We start from the raw sequence: 19,278 nt of genomic DNA on the forward strand, positions 1-19,278 counted from the left end.
CATTGGATATTCTTTCCTGCTTTGTCGAAGATTAGTTGACCATAGAGTTGAGGGTCCATTTCTGGGCTCTCTATTCTGTTCCACTGATCTATGTGCCTGTTTTTGTGCCAGTACCATACTGTCTTGATGATGACAGCTTTGTAATAGAGCTTGAAGTCCACAATTGTGATGCCACCAGCTTTGCTTTTCTTTTTCAATATTCCTCTGGCTATGTGGGGTCTTTTCTGGTTCCATACAAATTTTAGGATTATTTGTTCCATTTCTTTGAAAAAAGTGGATGGTATTTTGATAGGGATTGCATTAAATGTGTAGATTGCTCTAGGTAGCATTGACATCTTCACAATATGTTTTCTTCGATCCATGAGCATGGAACGTTTTTCCATTTCTTTGTGTCTTCCTCAATTTCTTTCATGAGTATTTTATAGTTCTCTGAGTACAGATTCTTTGCCTCTGGTTATTAACCATAAGATATCTTACGGTTTTGGGTTCAATTGTAAATGGGATCGACTCCTTAATTTCTCTTTCTTCTGTCTTGTTGTTGGTGTATAGGAATGCCACTGATTTCTGTGCATTGATTTTATGTCCTGCCACTTTACTGAATTCCTGTATGAGCTCTAGCAGTTTTGGGATGGAGTCTTTTGGGTTTTCCACATACAGTATCATATCATCTGCAAAGAGTGAGAGTTTGACTGAAATGGCTTGAGTCTTATAGTCTTTATTTATCCTACTTAGTGTGAATATTCATGTTTTGCTACAGAAATATTACTATGTTTGGTTACTTCGCCAAACTTCAACAGTTTTAACTGTTACTATGTTTACCTTGGGTATCAGTGGCCTAGTTGATTTGGATTTTTACTGTTTCCTTCTAGCTTCCCGAATACTACATTCACCGCATTCCCAGAAGCCGGGAGGTTCAGCAGTCCTGGCTCTCCACGGTGCTCACCACCCTGTACTCCATGTGGGTCTCCTTTCCCTTGACTCACAGAGTAAAACCAGATTTGGTACGTATAACCATCATTAAGGGGAGGACAAGTCACACTCCCGCAGATCCCTTATTACTAATAGGACCATAATGTTTTCTTCACCAGCTACCATGTCTCAGCGTGCCAGATTTTAGACTAGACCTTTCACTAACGTATGCTAAAATTTATCATGTAAGTACACTTTGCTGAAGTAGGTGAAATATTCATCTTCCCTTCCTATCTGTAGCTTGAACTCTAAATTCGCCCTCTTCTCCCCCTTCTCTTTGTGGTGATAAAGCCCCAACAGTACACTATCTTTAACCAGTTTGTCTTCCTATTCACCTGTGGTTCCTGAGCCAACATTATGTGCTTATCAACCAAAAGAGAGCCAATTTTTTATTCCTTTTCAGTACTTCTTGTTTTTGTTGAGACTCTTACCAGATATGGTATGCAGTGGGATGAATGTTATACACACCCCAAGTTTTTATAGGAAAGTAATACAGAAAATAGAAATATAAAAACTTAATTATGACACTGTATTCAACCCTACTTTCCTTATCATCTTAAGTTCTCTAAGGTCTTTAGGATGAAGTTCTGTCATTAAATTCTAAATGCATTTTAGTAGACAATGGAGAACAATAGATACGTTATCATGGTAGTGTACACGGTTCTTAAATACTACTTTCATTCCTATTTTAAGAAAGAATCCATTAATTGGTATAGCCTGGAAGGAAACTCTTTACTTGCTCTCCACATACACAAGTTCTGGCACAGTGGATGTTGTTCTTATAAGTAGCTGAACAGAGTGTGTTTAGCTTGATTTTGAAAGGTCTCTATGAGTTTGGTCATGCCCTTCGTAAGCTGGATTACAGTCCAAGTCTCTTCTTTGGATGAGAATTTTATATGAATGTAGTATCTAAATGATACTACATGAGTAAGTTAGATTGTTTTTAAATGATTCAATTTACAAACGGTGAGATGCACAGATCTTTTTTTCCTAAATTTTATTTAAGTAATCTCTATACCCAATGTGGGGCTCGAACTCACAACCCTGAGATAAAGAGTCACATGCTCTCCCAGCTGAGCCAGCCAGGCGCCCAAGAGATGAGCAGATCTTAAGTGTATAGTTTGACCATATCTCTCAAGATACAGAACAATTATGTCACCCCAGAAAGTTTTCTCCTGCTTCTTCTTAGTCAACCCCTGGCCCTGAGCAGCCACTTTCTGATTTCTGTCACCACAGATAAATTTTGCTTATATTTATCTTTAAATTTTTGACAAAATGAATTTATTTCACAATCTCCCACCATATTTTTAGTGTGTAGATTTAGTTATTTCCCTAAAAGATCATTGTTGCCCAGAAAAGTTTATTTTTTTGAAATTTTTTTCAAAGATTTTATTTATTTGACAGATAGTGAGAGCAGGACCACAAGCAGGGGGAGTGGGAGAGGGAGAAGCAGGCTTCCCGCCAAGCAGGGAGCCCGATGCAGGGCTCGATCCCAGGACCCTGGGATCATGACCTGAGCCAAAGGCGGACGCTTAACGACTGAGCCACCCAGGCACCCCAGAAAAGTTTATTTATTTCTAAAATTCAAAAGACAGAATGGAAAGGAGAAAAAAGGTCTTGACATTCTAAGTAGGAAATTTGGGATTTACATTTACTGCATCACTAGAAGCATGGCCACCGTCACTGGCAACAGCTAGCTTGTGTGTGGTTTAGGACTCTGAAGGGTTAAGGCTCAGAAGGACGGAGTGACTGGTGGATGATGTCTGTCACAGATAGGGGAGCTCTGGTGACTGCCTAGCCGAAGTATTTGATACCCTCATTGTGAAAAGAGTAACCGGTAGGGCATTAAGACACTTGGTCCCAGGCCCACTTTGGCTTTTATTTCGTTTTAGTCAGTTCCCTTCTGGGTCTCATCCTTTACCTTAAAAAAAGGATTGTATTAGATATCCTCTCAGTTTCCTTCTGGCTTAGTCTAAAATTTTATGAGTGCTATAAATTTGCTCGTAAAAAGTGGAAGAAAAAAACTATTATGATGTATCTAAAGGAATGAGTGAAAACGGGTAAGGGATGTGAAATACTTATTTCCATTTTGAACTGAGTTAGTTAAAAAAATTATTTCAAACCTGAGCATTATCCGATAAGCTGTTCTGATACAGTTGGCCTCACAAAATGAATTTGCACTTAATGAAGTCCCCTTCTCTTTACAGAGAAAAGTTAATGGTTAAGAGGCCTTTTTTACTACAACATGTATGTAGATCACTCCTGTAGTCATCCTTGGCTTTCTTATGACTTCCATCACAAAGCACTATTCCTTCTTTACTTGTTACAAAAAAAAAGAAAGAAAAGTGAAAGAAAAATCCACTCTTAGAAGGGATGGCAGCATCATACCCTAAATCACTAGAGTTATCCGAACGGCCAGGTGCCTTCCTGCTCTGCTTGAAAGCGTGTGCACCTGAGTCATCTGCGCCATTCAGCTGTCTCCATACCTCACTCTGCCACCATAAAATATAAACACAGGCACTTTCCTTATTGTTCCAGAATGAGTGCTGAATAATAGAACATTTTAATGTTTTTCAAATGGAAATTCCATCTGGTATATAATAGGTACTGTTTATTGAGGACTTACATATGCCAGATGCGGTCCTGAGAGCTCGCATTCCTGCCGTATGAGAGAGGTAGTGCTGTTATTCACATTTAGTGGATGAGGAAACTGAGGCCCTGAGGCAGGAGGTTTTGCCCAAAGTTCGCACAACCAAAAAATAACGGAGCTAGGACTGGAAGCCAGGCCTTACTGATTCCAAAGCCCAAGGCCTTAACCACTGAACTGTATGCCACCATTTCTGGCTCATACCGTGGATGCTGTGTTCATTTATTCAGACCAATTAAAAATCAGTTGATACATTACTTTTTAAAATAAATTACATGAAATATCACTCCCCCTAAATAGTAGTATAAAATGAAAAGAAATCCCAGCAACTCAAGTACCTGCTTTCACAGCAGATTTAACACTGATGTAATTGAATAATAATAGCATATATTTCAAAATTAAATGGCATGTATATTTGTCAAGATATTTTTAAAACAAAATGGATAATAAAAATAGGGAAATAATACCATTAAAGAAGTATAATTACAGAATTCTACAAATGAGACTGACTTGGAAAATAAAAACAAGTTTATATTTACCACCTTCCTGTTACAGAGTGTATATTAAAATTCATTAAAAGTATATATTTATTGAGTGTATATTAAAATTCATGCTTGTTTCATCCATCATTCAATTATTAAGTGAAAAGCTTATCTTAGAGAAAAGTTTATAAACTCTTTTGGAGACCTCAGTCTAATCTCTGTCAATAATTAGAAAGGATGGTTTCTTCTTTTACAATCTCATCAAATACTTTTTGGTGGTTCTAATATTTCACACATCATATTTTTTCGGAAATAGGGTTTTGCCAGGCATCTGTGAATAGACATCATAAGTTCATAAGACTGTTGTTGAGTTTGAAAAGATAATGGAACCACAAACAGGTCAGTAGTTGCCAGCATCTGGGGATGGGAGAGGGACTGACTACAAAAGGACTTAAAGGAAGTTTTTTTGGGTGAAAAACTGTCCTAGATCTTGATCATAGTGATGGTGGTTAGTTGACTGTATGTGTTTGTCAAAACTCAGACCTGTACACTAAAGAGGATAAGTTTTACGGTATGTAAATCATATCTCAATAAATTTTAATAAATTTTATTAATTTTAATAAATTTTAATTTTAGAAACGATGAAATGGATTAAAATACGTATCATTGCCAAAAGCAGCACCTTTGGCTTACGTATGGCATTTCACTATCTTTATAAAAGTGATTTGGTGAGTCACTGCTTACCACTCTTGACACTAATTACCCCAGTGTTTATAAAGCCTAGAGAAGTGGAGCAAATACTTGAATTGAGTTGACAGCATTTGTCTAAAATTTCTGACATAAAATGCGGCACCTTTGTATTAAAAATATGGGTCAAGGAGCATCAATAGTAGCAAAAATGACATTTCATCAAATGAACTGAGATCTCTGGTCATTTCATTCACTTATCATTTTCTGTTTTTCTCTGTTACCTTGGAAGCAGCAAATCGAGTTAGTCAAATTTGGAATGCTGTATTATGTTTGATTTATAGATGAGTCTGTCCTCAAAGTGGTAGTTTTTAAAAGAATACAGCAAGTGCCTGCTGTGTGCTATTTTTCTGGTTGGATATGTAATAGGCATCTAAAACTTTCTTAGTCCAAAATAGTCGATATTTCCTACTCTTTCCCCATTTTAGCAAATTTGCTCAAGTGAAATCCCCAGGAGACTTCTTTGATTCCTCTTTCCCACACCCTACTTCCTGTGTTCAATAGCACGTCCTACCAGCCATGCCTTTGAAATTTATCACCTGTCTGTTTATTTCTGTCCATCTTCACTGCCACTGTGCCGTCCAGCCCCCCATGGCATGGTCTCCTAACCTGTCTGCGTGTGGAAGGAAGTTCAAGAGCACCTGCAATTTCTTTACCACTTAACAATCAATGTAAATTTTCTAATGTAATTTAGATTCTGTTACTTTACACTTAAAGTCCTCCAGTGGTTTTCTATGCTGTTAAAATAGAGTCCAAACTTAGTGTAGCCTGCATATTCCAGCCCTGACCTGCTTCTTTGACCTCTTCTCCTCTTTTCCCTTAGTTTACTCTATGCCAGCCACACCTGCTGCCTTAAAACAAAACAAAACAAACAAACAAACAAACAAACAAAACCCAGTTGATTAATATCTCAGAGCCTTTGTACTTGCTCTTTACTCTTTACTCCTGATCTAAACATAACCAGATCCTTTTTGTTCTTTGAGCTCAAATGTTACCTCCTTACAAAGGCCTGACTACTAGCGCTTCTCCAGCTAACATCCTTATCCCTCTGTCACATTGTCCCGCTTTGTTTACTTCATAGTATTAATCCCAGTAAAAGTTCTCTTTTTTATGTACTTATTGTCATTCCATAAGAAACCGTGCCTGCCTTGTTCACTGTTAGGAAACGGTGCCTGGCCCATGGTAGCCTCTCAGCACATCTCCTGGGTAAACGTTCCAGTCACTGTGCTAGTTACTCAGGGTGCAAACGTAACTGAGACATGAGCCTTGCCCTCAGAGAGCTTATACTCTAGTGGAGGAGACAAATGGGAAAGTAATTGTAATTCAGTATGCCAAGTTCCTTAATGATAGCAAGTGAAAATTGCCATAGGAGTATCAGAAGAGGATGTCCGTGGTTGGTTCATTCCCAAATATTTGTTGAGGATCTACTCTGTGCTAGGATTTATACTGTGTATGAGGGGTATAAAAGTATGCACAGAGACAGCAGTCTTGCCTATAGCTGGATGGTTATAGTGTGATAAATCCTCTCTGGGGTGTGGGGTAAGGCTTCGGAGTAGAGATGACATTTAAGCAAAGGTGGGTAAGAGAGAATAGAAAAAGGTCATTTTAAGAAGAGTGAATGATTAATAAGTCAGCTGAGTAAGAGAATTACATAATGTACGTAAAGTTGAAATCTTTAGACTACACCTTTATTAATTGGCATTTTCCATCTAATATTTTATTGTTATTAGAAATTAATAGGACCTGGAACTTAAGAACTCAGGGCAAGTAATAAGTAGTCATTTTTACAAAGCTAAATGTCATAGGTACTGTTAAGATGGCATATTGGACTTTTTTCTTTATAATCCCCACAAACAGACTTTTTTTGTTGAAATCCCAATAGTTAAAGGAAATAACCACTTAACCATTTTATTGATTATAACGTTGATTCATGAGAGTGGATCCACCTAAAACTCATATTTTAAAAATCTTTTAGAAAAACAACATTTATTGAGGGGCGTCTGGGTGGCTTAGTTAAGTGTCTGACTCTTGATCTCAGCTCAGGTCTTGATCTCAGAGTCATGAGTTCAAGCCCCACTTTGGAAAAAAAAAATTATTGAGCTATTCCAATATGTCTGGCTCTCTCCTAAGTACTTTACATGTATTAACTCATTTATTTTTCCTTACAGTCTTCTGACATAGTACTCTCTATATTCATTCCATAGATGAGAAGCCCAAAGTCCAGAGAGGTCTAAGTAACCAAGGTCACAGAGCTAGTCAGTGTAGCTTAACTCTGGTTCTCTTTAGAAATGTATTGGAATCTGCCAGAATTAGCTAACTTGCTCAATTCAGAACTTAACTAGTCTTTTTTTACCATCTGTATTGCAGTAGGCACTGAAGGGGATTAATGCAATATAGCCTATGTCCTTGAGAAGCTTTTATTTAGTTAGCTTCAAGAAAAATAAAGAAACAACAGGTAGACATGAAATAGTAATTCTCCTGGAAAAAAACTATTTAGATCAGAAATTGTTCTTCCATCTCTGCAGCTACAGCTTGTTCTGCTACTTGAGATTCTTTTTAAAAAACACTTGAACACTTTTTAGCTTTTTTAACATTTTGAAATAATTACAGATCCCAAGAAGTTGCAGAAATAATGCGTAGAGGTCATGTACTCTTCACCCAGCTTCCCCTAACGGTGACACATCATATATAACTGTAGTACAGTGTCAAAGCCAGAAAATGTGTATTAGTACGGTACTTTTAACCAGACTACAGACCTTACTCAGTTTTCACTGTTTTTATATACATTCATGTGTGGTTGTAGGTGTGTAGTTCTCTGCTACTTTATTCGTGTATTTATTTGTGTAATCACCACCAAAATCAAGATTCAAAACTGCTCTGTCACTGCAAAAGAACTCCCCGGTGCTTCCCCCATCCCTGTCTCCTGGCAGCCACTGATCTGTTTTCCATCTATACAGTTTGTCATTTCAAAAATGTTCTATAAATAGAATCAAATGGTGTGAAACCTTTTGAGATAGACCTTTTTTGCTAAATGTAATGGTCTTGAGATTTATGCATTTTTTTTTGCATGTATTGGTAATTCCTTTCTATTGCTGAATAGAATTCCATTGTACAGATGTACCACAGTTTGCTTAGCCATTCATGCACTGAAGGACATTTGAATTGTTTTCAGTTTTCTGCTGCTATAAATAAAGCTCTTATGAACATTTATGTACAGGTTTTTGTGTGGGTATTAAGTTTTCATTTCTGTAGGCAAATGCTCACAAACGAGATTGCTGGGTCTGATAGAAGGTTCAAGTAAAATTTTGTAAGAAATTGCCAAACTGTTTTCCATAGTGGCTATTGCCATTTTACATCTTACTAGCAGTGTATGAGAGATCCAGTTTCTCTGCATTCTTTCTAGGTTTTGATATCACTATTTCATAAGTGTGTAGTGATATGCCATTGTGGTTTTAATTTGTATTTTCCTAGTTGCTAGCATGATGTTGAATATCTTTTCATGTGCTTGTCATTAATATCCCCTCTTAACTGAGAGGTCTGTTCATGTCTTTTTGTCCATTTTCTAACTGAATTGCTTGTTTTACTTTTGAGTTTTGAGAGTTCTTGTCTCTATTCTAGATATAAGGCTTTTGTGCAATACTGTGGTTTACAAATATTTTCTTCCAGGTCATAGCTTCTCTTTTCATCTTCCTAACAGGGACTTTCACAGAGCAGAAGGTTTTATTTTGATGAAGTCTCATTTATCAGTTTTTTATTTTGGTTGTCACATCTAAGAACTCAGGTGAAGAGTTCTAGATTCTACCTAGCCCTAGATTCCAAAGATTTCCTCATCTTTTTTTCCAAAAGTTTTACAGTTTTATGTTTTACTTTTGAATCCATAGATCATTTTGAATCAAATTTCGTATTAAATATAAGGTTTAGATGAAGGCTCACTTTCCAATAGATGTCCAGCATAATCTGTTTAAAAAAAAAAATTCCTTTCTCCATGGAATTGCTTTTGCCTCTTTGTCAAAAATCAGTTGGGATTTTTTTTAAAAAATCAGTTTGGTGTGTTTATGTTTATCTGTTCTCTGTTCCATTGATCTCTGTGTCTGTCCCTCTGCCAGTACCACACTGTTATGAATGATAGAGCTATATGTAATAAGTCTTAACTTCAAGTCAAATGATTTCTCCCACTTTATTCTTCTTTTTTAAAATCGTTTTAGCTATTCTAGTTCCTTTGCCTTTCTATATAAATCTTGAAATAAGCTTGTCTATATGTACAACAAAATTTTGCTGGGATTTTGACAGGAATTACATTATTTGTATAAATTAGTTTTGGAGAAATTGACATCTCTACTATATTGAGTCTTCCAGTCCATAGCCATGGTATGTCTCTCCATTTAATTTAGGTCTTCTTTTATTTCTTTCATGTAATTTTCAGTATATAGACCATGTACAATTTTTTTTTAAATTGATAACTTGGTATTTAAGTTTTTTGGAATTATTGTAAATTATAAATGGTATTATGTTTTTAATTTTGGTTTCTACATGTTTGTTGCTTACCTATAGAAATACAACTGATCTTTGTTTTTTATCTCATATCCTGTGATCTTGCTGAACTCACTTATTAAATCCTAGGAATTTTTAAAATAGATTTCCTGGGACTTTCTAGACAATCACATATTCTGCAAATAGGGAAAGTTTTTCCCTTCCAGCCTTTTCTTGCCTTATTGCACTGGCTAGGATTTCTAGTAATATATTGAAAAAGAAGTGGTGAGAACAGGCATCTTTGTCTTGATCCAGGTTTTAGGAGAAATGCATTCACTCTTTTACTACTAAGGATGATGTTAACTGTGGGTTTTTTATAGATGTTCTTTGTCAAGTTGAGAAAGCTTCCCTTCTGTATTAGGGTTTTCCAGAAAAACTGAACGAGAACTAATGGTACAAGATTTTACTCAGCCTTTTGTTCTATTCAGGTCTTCAATTGATTGAATGAGGACCATCCACATTAGTAGGGAGAGCAGTGCGCTTTACTCAGTCTACCCATTCAAATATAAATTTCACCCCAAAATACCTTCACAGACATACCCAGAATGATGTTTGACCAAATGCCTGAGCCCCCCCATTGCCCAACTTGACATGTAGCATTAACCTTCACAACCTCTCTTCCTAATTTGCCGCAAATGAAAAAATTAATGTCGTTAATGACAATGAATTTTGTCAGTTAATACATGATGTCATGTGATTTTTCTTTAGCCTGTTAATATTGTGCATTACACTGATTGATTTTCAAATATTGAAACACACTTGCATTCTTGGAATAAATCTGACCTGATCATGATGTATAATTCTTTTTACATGTAACTGGATTTGACTTGCCAGTAATTTGTTGAGAATTTTTATAATGATAGTCATAAGGGGTATTGGTCTTTAGCTTTCTGTTTGGGACTCTCTTTGTCCCATTTTGGTCTTGAGATAATATTAGCCTTATAAAATGATTGAGAAGTGTTTCACCCTCTTTGTTTTCTGGAAGATTATTTAGACTTGATGTTAATTTTCCTTTAATGTTTGGTAAAATTTCCCAGTTAAGCCACCTGACCCTGAAGATTTCTTTTTCAGAAGCTTTTTAGTTGTGGATTACATTTCTTTAATAGTCATAAGATTACTCAGATTATCTGTCTCATATTGGATGAATTTTGGTAGTTTGATTTTCAAGGAATTATTCCATTTCATCTAAATTATTATGTACATAGAGTTGTTGGTGGTATTCCCTTATTATCCTTTTTTTTTTTTTAACAGCTTTAGGATCTGTAGTTATATCCTCTGTTTCTTTCTTGATATTGGCAAAGTCTGTCTTCTCTCTTTCTCTTTTTACATTTGTCATTCTTGCTAAAGATTAATCAGTTTTGTTGATCTTTTTAAAGAATCAGCTCTGGGGCGCCTGGGTGGCTCAACTGGTTAAGCATGATCCCTTATCATCCTGGGTCCTGGGATGGAGCCCCACATCTGGCTCCCTGCTCAGTGGGAGCCTGCTTCTCCCTTACCCTCTCCCTCTGCCCACTCATGCTCTCTCTTGCTCACTCTCTCTCAAATAAATAAATAAAATCTTTTAAAAAAGTAAAGAATCAGCTCTGTTTCATTTATTTTCTCTGCTCTTTATTATTTCCTTTCTTCTGGTTGCTTTGGGTTCATTTTGTTCTTCTTTTGGTTTCTTAAGGTAGGGGCTTAGATTATTGATATAAGACCTTTCCTCTTTTCTAATATAAGCGTATAGTGCTACTAATTTTTCTTTCAGCAGTGTTTTAGGTTCATCCTACAAATGTGGATATGTTGCATTTTCATTTTATTTGGTTCCAAGTATTTTTTTATGTCCTTTGAGACTTCTTCTTTGACCCATGGATTTAGAATGCTTTGCTTAATTTCTAAGTATTGGGAGATTTTTTTTTTTCCTATTATCCTTCTGTTATTGATTTCTAGTTTGATCCCATTGTGGCCAAGAAACATGCTCTGTTTTTAAATATGTCGAGGTTTGTTTTATGATCCAGGATACAGTCTATCTCGGTGAGCATTCCATGGGCACTTGAAGAGAATGTGTATTCTGCTGTTATTGTGTGGAGTGTTCTGGAACTGTCTGTTACATGCTGTTGGTGGACGATGTGATTGAGTTCTTCTATATCTTTGCTGATTTTCTATTTAATATGTCTACTGATAGCCATGGGAGGCATGGAACACTTTTTTGGCCCTTCTAAAACCATGGCTAAATAGTCCCATTGATCCTGGCCCTTCATAATCTGATTTATGCCCTTTTTCCCTTAGTGTAATAGACCTGTTGATCTCTCAGTAATATGAACTCCTTGTAGTTCACTGTTTGCATCTTGAAACCCAAAGATTTCTTCACTGTTGTGTCTTTAGTTACTCCTAAAGGTAGGAGTCTTTGAATCAGTCTTTGAGTGAGTAGACTGACCTCATGCTTTCTTGGAAATATACTCCTGAAGAGAAATCAGTTTGTTTCAAGGAGAAGAAGAGGAAGTTGAATTTGAGAGATTGCTAATCATTAAGCTACAGTAAGAGGACTGCTTATGTTGGGGGAAAAGATCTGTACAGTTCTCGAGGGCAAGGGCTGTGTATTGTTGTGTTTCCCATGGTCTCTTCCTAGAAAAGTACCTTCCACATATTTGTGGAATGACTTAAAAATAAATGAATGAATACTGGGTGATGTGAGTCATCACAAAAACAAAGACGCCCACTCCCTAAACTGGTACTCTTCTCAGGCTTTATTGAGAGTCTGAAAAACCAGAAGGGTTTCCCGAGTCCGCAGTGTTTGATTACTGGCTTTATGCCAACCTGGCTGTTGTTAAATGAAATACTCAAGGAAAGAGCTCTGCCTACAAAAATGAAACCTAATTTAATTTTTAATCAAGTAAAAAATAAATTTCAGATTCTACATGTATAACAAATTGGAAAGAAATGGACCATTTCAGCCTAATACTCTGCTCTTTGCCTGAAGCTGAAGCTGGTTTAATTCACCATGACAAATTTAGATGTATTTATTACATGTACCCTCATGCTTTGTATGAAAGAAGGCCATTATTTTACTTAGTCATTTTTTTCACATGTTCCATACCCAGTTTGAGCTGTGAAATGTCTTAAGTTCAGTAGCAAATTGATGACATAGAGAGTGGGTTATTGTCCATAAGTGGGATACTGTGATTTTTTTTCATTAGATATTTTCTGTGGTGAGCCACAAACTGGATAGTACTGAGATTATCACTGTTTGCATAGTATATAAAATTTTTATTAGCCTGTTGATTGACGTGTGTTTGAAACATTAGGAAGAGTCAACTACCTTCTTGTTGATATGCCAGAATTCTTACAGAAACTTTCTTTTCCCCCTGAATTGCTGTTAGTTTGATTCTCTTCATATAATGACCTTCCTCTGGTATGATATTTTTTGGTAATCAAAAACCTTTATAACATGTTCAAAGGAAATCTAACTGGACAAAGGAAAGTCAGCTGACCCAAGATGCCTATCTATAAATGGAGTTAAATGAGAATAAGATTTTTCCAGCCAAGTCAAATAAGAAATGATTAGACTACAATTGTCTACTGCTTCATGTTTTCCAGGATTAATGAAATCATACTTGGGAGACATTTGTTTAAATTTGTCCAGTTCCTGTACCTCTGTTAACCAGTCCCCTGTAACACATTAAAATAATGCCAGTGTTCCTTTTACCCAGCTTGTATTTCTCCTCAGTACATGCATTGTAAACTTAGCAACATTCATAAAGACAGAGAAGAACCAACTGTATATCATACGTGCATTTAGCAAGTCTGATGATGGCCAGAGTCCACTGTGAGAAGTGATGCCATGTGAAAATCCTCCCACATATCTAGTTTCTTATGACTGACAGGCTGCTTTTCCCAGCTGCATGGGGAAATTACCAGCTGTACCACTGACACATTGGCCGGGTGACAACCCATAGCCGCTTCCATCCACAAATGAGGTATTTAATTTAAACGTTATGACTTCTGTTTCACATTTTGAGTGACCTCAGAACAAAATCTGGGTCAGAGTTAGGCTGTATATAATCAGAGATTGCTTTGAGTTGTTTTTATTTTTCTCCACTTTGGAGGACTCTCCAGAGCTTGAAAATAATTTTTCTTTCCTTTCTAAATTGATCCTTTTTCCACTTGGCAAACATTCCGTTTTTCCTCTCTGCAGAAGCCAGCGTGGCTTTGCCTACCGGTCGTCTCTCTCGTCTCACTTTGCCTGCGTCACTGTCTGAGTTGTCCCTGTTCCAGCCCATCACAGGCACATGGGAGCTCTGGGCCTGGTGGGGCCTCTTCCTTTCACAGTGAAGGCTAGCATGTTTTCCTAAGGATAACAATGTGACTACGGTGAAAACAAAAATGAACGTTGAAGGAAAAGGAATTCAGTTGTGAGGGGATGAGAAAGGGAAGCGCGATGAAAACAAAGCTGTTTCCAAAGAAAGGACGCATGTGTGGTCAGAGGCCGTGCACGTGGAGAGCCCTGGCCTTGTGGGAAAGGGCGGTGGTAGGCGCTGGCGGCTAAGTGAGCACAGAGGGGTGGGATAAAGAGAAAGCAAATCTTTGAAATGATCTTCAATTAAATATGTGATTCCTAGAGCCAGTCCCAGTTTCACAGCCTCTCAAGGGCCTATGTTAAAGTTTCAAATGAATCTGGATAGCTCTCTTTTTATAGCATCTGAGACTCAATAAAGTGCCATTTTGGGTTAGCATTTTAAAAATCTCCCTTTGGTCTGAGGGTAAAAGGAAAAGAAGGGAACACAGAGAACACAAATAACTGAGTATGGGATGTGAATGCTCAGGTCAAGTGCACTCATTACAGATTTGGAGATGGCTAGAACCAGAGCTGGTATGGAAGCAGCTTGGAGAGTTTTTGGAAATAAATGCAGACCGTGAACTCCTTGAGCAAAGGTAAGGTGTGTTACTCATCTTGGCAATCCCAGCACCTAGTAAAGAGAAGTTGTGGAGGAGGGATATAGGAAGGGAGGAGGCAGAGAAACTATTAAAACTTAGTGATGACTTCTTAGAGCTTACTTAAGTGGGATGGAAAAAATAAAATGGAAAAAGAAAAAGGCATTGCAGAGCTCCTCCTTGGTTAACTTTTGCACCCACTGAATTAATTCCTGGAATTCTTCTAAGGATTTTTTGGTAGTGTGTTTCTGAAGTGTTAAATGTTGCCTTTGTCAAAGAAAGCGAAAGGAAATGGCAGGTTTCTCTTTCATCTTAAGCAGAATACTGTTGCTTTATTTTTTTTATTGAGATGAAATTCACACAACATAAAATTAACCATTTTATTTTTATTTTATTTTTTAAAGATTTTATTTATTTATTTGAGAGACAGAATGAGATAGAGAGCATGAGAGGGGGGAGGGTCAGAGGGAGAAGTAGACTCCCCGCCGAGCAGGGAGCCCGACGTGGGACTCGATCCCGGGACTCCAGGATCATGACCTGAGCCGAAGGCAGTCGCCCAACCAACTGAGCCACCCAGGCGCCCCAAAATTAACCATTTTAAAGTGTACAAGTCAGTGGCATTGAGTACATTCACAGTGTTGTACAACCACCACCTATGTTAGGTTCCAAAACATTTTCACGAACACTTGCTTTACTTTAATGCCTGAGTGTGTTGAAACCACTTAGGGCTTTTTTCTTTATAAGAGAGAGAGAGAGAGAGAGACATGTATACATATCTAGTCAGTGTTTTGTAACAGCCTCTGGAGACTAAATGCCATCTTCTTCATAGTCTGTCTTTTGGATTTCTCGTTTCCCTCCCCACAAGTCAGTGGGTAAAACTGTACCTATTTAGGCTAGCATTTCCTCTTTGGCAGTTGCTTTTTGGTGATTTCTTTTTCTCCTGGCCTCCTGGTATAATCCTTATTTTTTGTAGCATGAATACAGTGAAACCACCTGGTCATGGATTTCTTTTTCTTCTTTTTTTTAAAGATTTATTTATTTGAGAGAGAGCGAGCACGGGGGGTGGGGCAGAGGGAGAGGGAGAGAGAGAATCTCAAGCAGACTCCTGCTGAGTGCGGAGCCCGACTTTGGGCCCCATCTCACGACCCTGAGATCATGACCAGAGCCAAAATCAAGAGTCGGATGCCAACCAACTCAGCCACCCAGGCACCCCTGGAGTTCTTTTTCTGGTGTTAGACGTGTATGAAGTTAAATCAGCTGTAGAAAACCTATTACTTCTCTACATGCAGCATGAGATTTAAGATCCTACTTACACCAGGAGAGCATTTAATAGGAGATGTAAGCCACGTGCTTCCCGCCTTCCATGGAGCCTTTTTCACAGGGTCATAAGAACAAACTCTGATTTTCTCTAAGGCACGGTGGCAAATAATTATAAAATTATTCTTCAAAAGGACCTTCCAAACAGGGTTGAGGAAACTATGATTATCCTAAGTTTACTGGGGGAATGAGTAAACACCTTACAGATTTCAAACGTGGCTTACAGAAAAAGATATTTTAGCATTATTGTTTAGAGGAGTGGAAAAGGTTGGATTCCAAACAGGTTAGAGAGCTTGCACTGATATTGCACACTCTTAAAAATAGCAAGAAGTTCCCTGCTGATAAGACCTTTGAATTACAGAAAGAACATGTTGTGACTGGTCATTCCTTTTTAAGAAATGTGAATACTTGATTTATAAGTTTCATATGTTTATGATGTCAAAATTTCCATATTCTGTCATAAAAAATGAAATCTGCAGTGGGATCAGCTGTAGAATTGCAAAGGGCAGCAAATTCCATTTGTTAGCAGAATACCATTTTGCGTTCTTGGTCTTCCTGATTTCACACTTAAGCCATTTATACAAATCTTTGACAAAGCAATTTTTAAAAAATATTTACTGCTGACAGTTTGTGAAAACAAGTTTGCTCTTATGGGCCAAATAATTGCTTTTCTGTAAGGACAGGTGTCACATGCTCAGATCAATTGTGTCCACATCTTCAGAGCTCCAGATGCTGTTTATCAAAAGATTTGCTTACACAATACAGGATTTTATAGATAGTCTTGTTAGTGGAGGCAGCGCCCAGTGCTCAGGAGACTGGATCTGGTGCTGTTTTATTATTCCTAAGCCAACTGTCCTGTTTGAGCTTTTTAAGGAGCCATGATTCACCGCTGTGAAGTCACATGGGAAGAAAAAATTCCTTCCTTCTCCCTGCCAAAGGAAGACAGAATTGGGGTGGGATGGGCACTAGGAGTCGGTGGAGGTATAGAGTTCTCTCCTGTCTATGGGAGCTGGGCAGGGCCTCTATGTGGCCAACTGCCAATCTTCAGCTCACGCAAGAGTTCCCTATTTTTTTTTACAGGTTTCATCAAGAACTCCCCCTGACTATTTGTTTTACATTTTTTCTTTAAATTTCCATATTACTGTTTTCTCTGGTCTGCATTCATTTGTCATACCTTAGTTGTGGTATGGGAGAAAAAATGCCATATTGGGAATCAGGAGATTTGGGTTTTACTCTCAGCTTTGTCAATAATTAGGTGTGTGACTTGAAGCTAATCAGTCAGCCTCTCTGAGCTTAGCTTCTCCTCCTATCAGATGGGAATGATATGAAGAACAGTAGAAGGAGCACAGATGTGTCAGGTCTACTTGCTTTTAAACAGGCCACTCTCTCCGCCAGGAAGGTGATTTCCCTACCATTCAAAACCGCTAACTCCTATTCGCCTCCTACCAGGATGACTTAACGTTCCTTGCACCTCCTGCACCTCATAGGGTCATAGATAGAGTGGAAGCCCAAAACATGTTCTTAAAATTAGGATGGTGACTTAGCTCTTAGAGTCTGTCTGGGGTTCCTCATGGTTTATTTAAGGAACACTTATCACTTATATACATGCATCCGAAAGCTCGGTTACACACCTCCCATCCTGTCCTACCCAATAGCTTTCTCTCTTCTGTCTCTTTTCATACCTTGACCATTCTTTCTTTCTTCTTCTCACTCATTCACACCCCCAGCCTCCCATTGGGATCATCTTCCCCTTGACATCTCCCCTACCTTGCTTTCTTTACGGAGACCCTAGGGTTTGGCCTCTTAACCTCCAGTCTTGGGCAGCTACCTTGATCAGCTTCTATTGCAGAAACTATTCTTTTCCCTCGGGTCTATTGAGAAATAGAACTCAGTTTTAATTTTTGACAATTCTCTCCATTTTTTTCTGTCCCTGAACCTGGCACACTCACCTTTGTTGTAAGGGCTTTCTTGCTGTTGGCTATAGGAAGCAGATAGGTGTTGACAAAAAATATAAGCATTATGGGGGGCGCCTGGCTGGCTCAGGCAGTAGAGCATGTGATTCTCAGTCTCAGGGTTGTGAGTTCGAGGCCCACGTTGGGGGTATATGTTACTTAAAAAAAAAATTTTTTTTTTTAATTATAAGCATTATGGGAGTTAGATATGTAAGAGCTTATGGATTACTGATGGACTTCATTCAAATATGAATTGGATAAGGTCTTTCTGAGTGCCTTTTCTTTGTCTACTTCAGTGAGCCCTTTTTTTATTTCTAAGACAAGCGCTCCTCAGGCCTCCTGACTTTTCTATCAGCTAATTCTGAAGCAGACTGATGTTCCTTGGGCCACATGTGGATACAAACATGTTTTTTCTTATTCATATAGTTAGTTGGTCAGTATTTGGACCATGTAGTTAATCAGTGTATTTCAGATTGCACAAAAAAACCCATGTCTGGCTCTTCTTGAAATATTGGAGGGGAGGATATTAGCCAGAGCTCAGTCGTGACTTCCCCATCCAGGATACGTGCTCTCTCTGGTCTCTTACTACTGTTTCACTTAGGTGGGTTCCATCAGTGGACCACGTTTGTGTCCAGCCTTCACACTTTTTCCTGAGGACCTTTGTGGGTGGTAGCAGTGGGAAGGGGTGACTTGTCGATCTCATACCCATCATGGAGGACTAGATGCAGGCCATCTAAGCGAAGACAGTAGGCTTATTGTGCACAGTAACAGGGCAAACCTGCTATCCCTGAGCCCTTCCTATTTAAAGTCCTGGAGCCGCCACTGCTGGTGTGGAAGAATAGTTAATACTTACTAGATTACTTATTTTCTTTGTGGATCTCTAGATACAAAGATCGATGTGGATCCTCATATTTCCCTTCCTCAGTCACAGTAAGTCATCCCCTGGTGGAGAATCCACTTGTACACTTTGAACCATAAACATATACAGATAATACCTTAGCAATAATTTAATCTCACATGCTTTACTTATTTTTAATTTTTAAACTTTTTTTAGAGAGAGTGAGAATGGGGGCAGGGGGGTGGAGCAGAGGAAGAGGGAGAGAGAGAGAAGGCTCCACACTCAAGCACGGAGCCCGATGCGGAGCCCGATGCACGGCTTGATCCCCTGACCCAGAGATCATGACCTGAGCCAAAATCAAGAGTCAGCTGCCGCTCAACCAGCTGAGCCACCAAGGCACCCCCCCCCCCACTCTCTTTTAAAAGCTTAAATAATAGAGTCAAGAGGGGGAATGCCTTGTCCAGAGTCTTGGGATTAATAGCAAAGCATGAACAAGAAAAACCAGTTCTTCTCACTCCCAGCTCCAGGCTCAGCTCTAGGCCACACTACAAATGAAATAGATTTCTCTTCCCTCTAAGGGTAACCAAGTATATACTCTTTACAGGGAACAGAGGAAATGGGCTTGGACAACACACATACTGGGGTTCAGAATCTAGGTCTGCCATTCTGATATTTGGGCAAGCTTAAGTAAGTTGTTTAATCTCCATAAACTTCCTTTTCTTCATCTGTAGAAGAGGGACCATAATGCCTACTTCATGGTCTATGTGAACAAAACTAGGATGTGCAGAAGGGGCTTCCGTGGTAGGTTCATAGGTCTTCCTCCGCCCCCTTTGTCACTAGGTTAAATATTCTCTTCCAAAAATTGAGAGGCTAACAAAGAGTTAA

At 38.3% G+C, this 19,278-nt stretch overlaps 1 protein-coding gene across 5 annotated transcripts in view; it reads left to right on the top strand.

Moving 5' to 3' along the window:
- The window catches only part of ALG14 (ALG14 UDP-N-acetylglucosaminyltransferase subunit), a 105,442-nt gene that overhangs the window by 37,542 nt on the left and 48,622 nt on the right, over positions 1-19,278 (top strand). For 3 of the 5 annotated variants that reach the window (XM_035017981.1, XM_035017979.1, XM_035017978.1), the window contains exons 3-4: positions 870-1,001; positions 14,198-14,286. In XM_035017981.1, coding sequence (XP_034873872.1) covers positions 870-1,001; positions 14,198-14,286 — 221 coding nt within the window. The remainder of the gene's footprint in view (positions 1-869; positions 1,002-14,197; positions 14,287-19,278) is intronic. The other 2 variants (XM_035017980.1, XM_035017977.1) reach the window with 1 other exon arrangement.

The sequence above is a fragment of the Mirounga leonina genome, unplaced genomic scaffold, assembly GCF_011800145.1.
Source record: "Mirounga leonina isolate KUSES-001 unplaced genomic scaffold, KU_Mleo_1.0 Mir_173, whole genome shotgun sequence".
NCBI lineage: Eukaryota > Metazoa > Chordata > Mammalia > Carnivora > Phocidae > Mirounga > Mirounga leonina.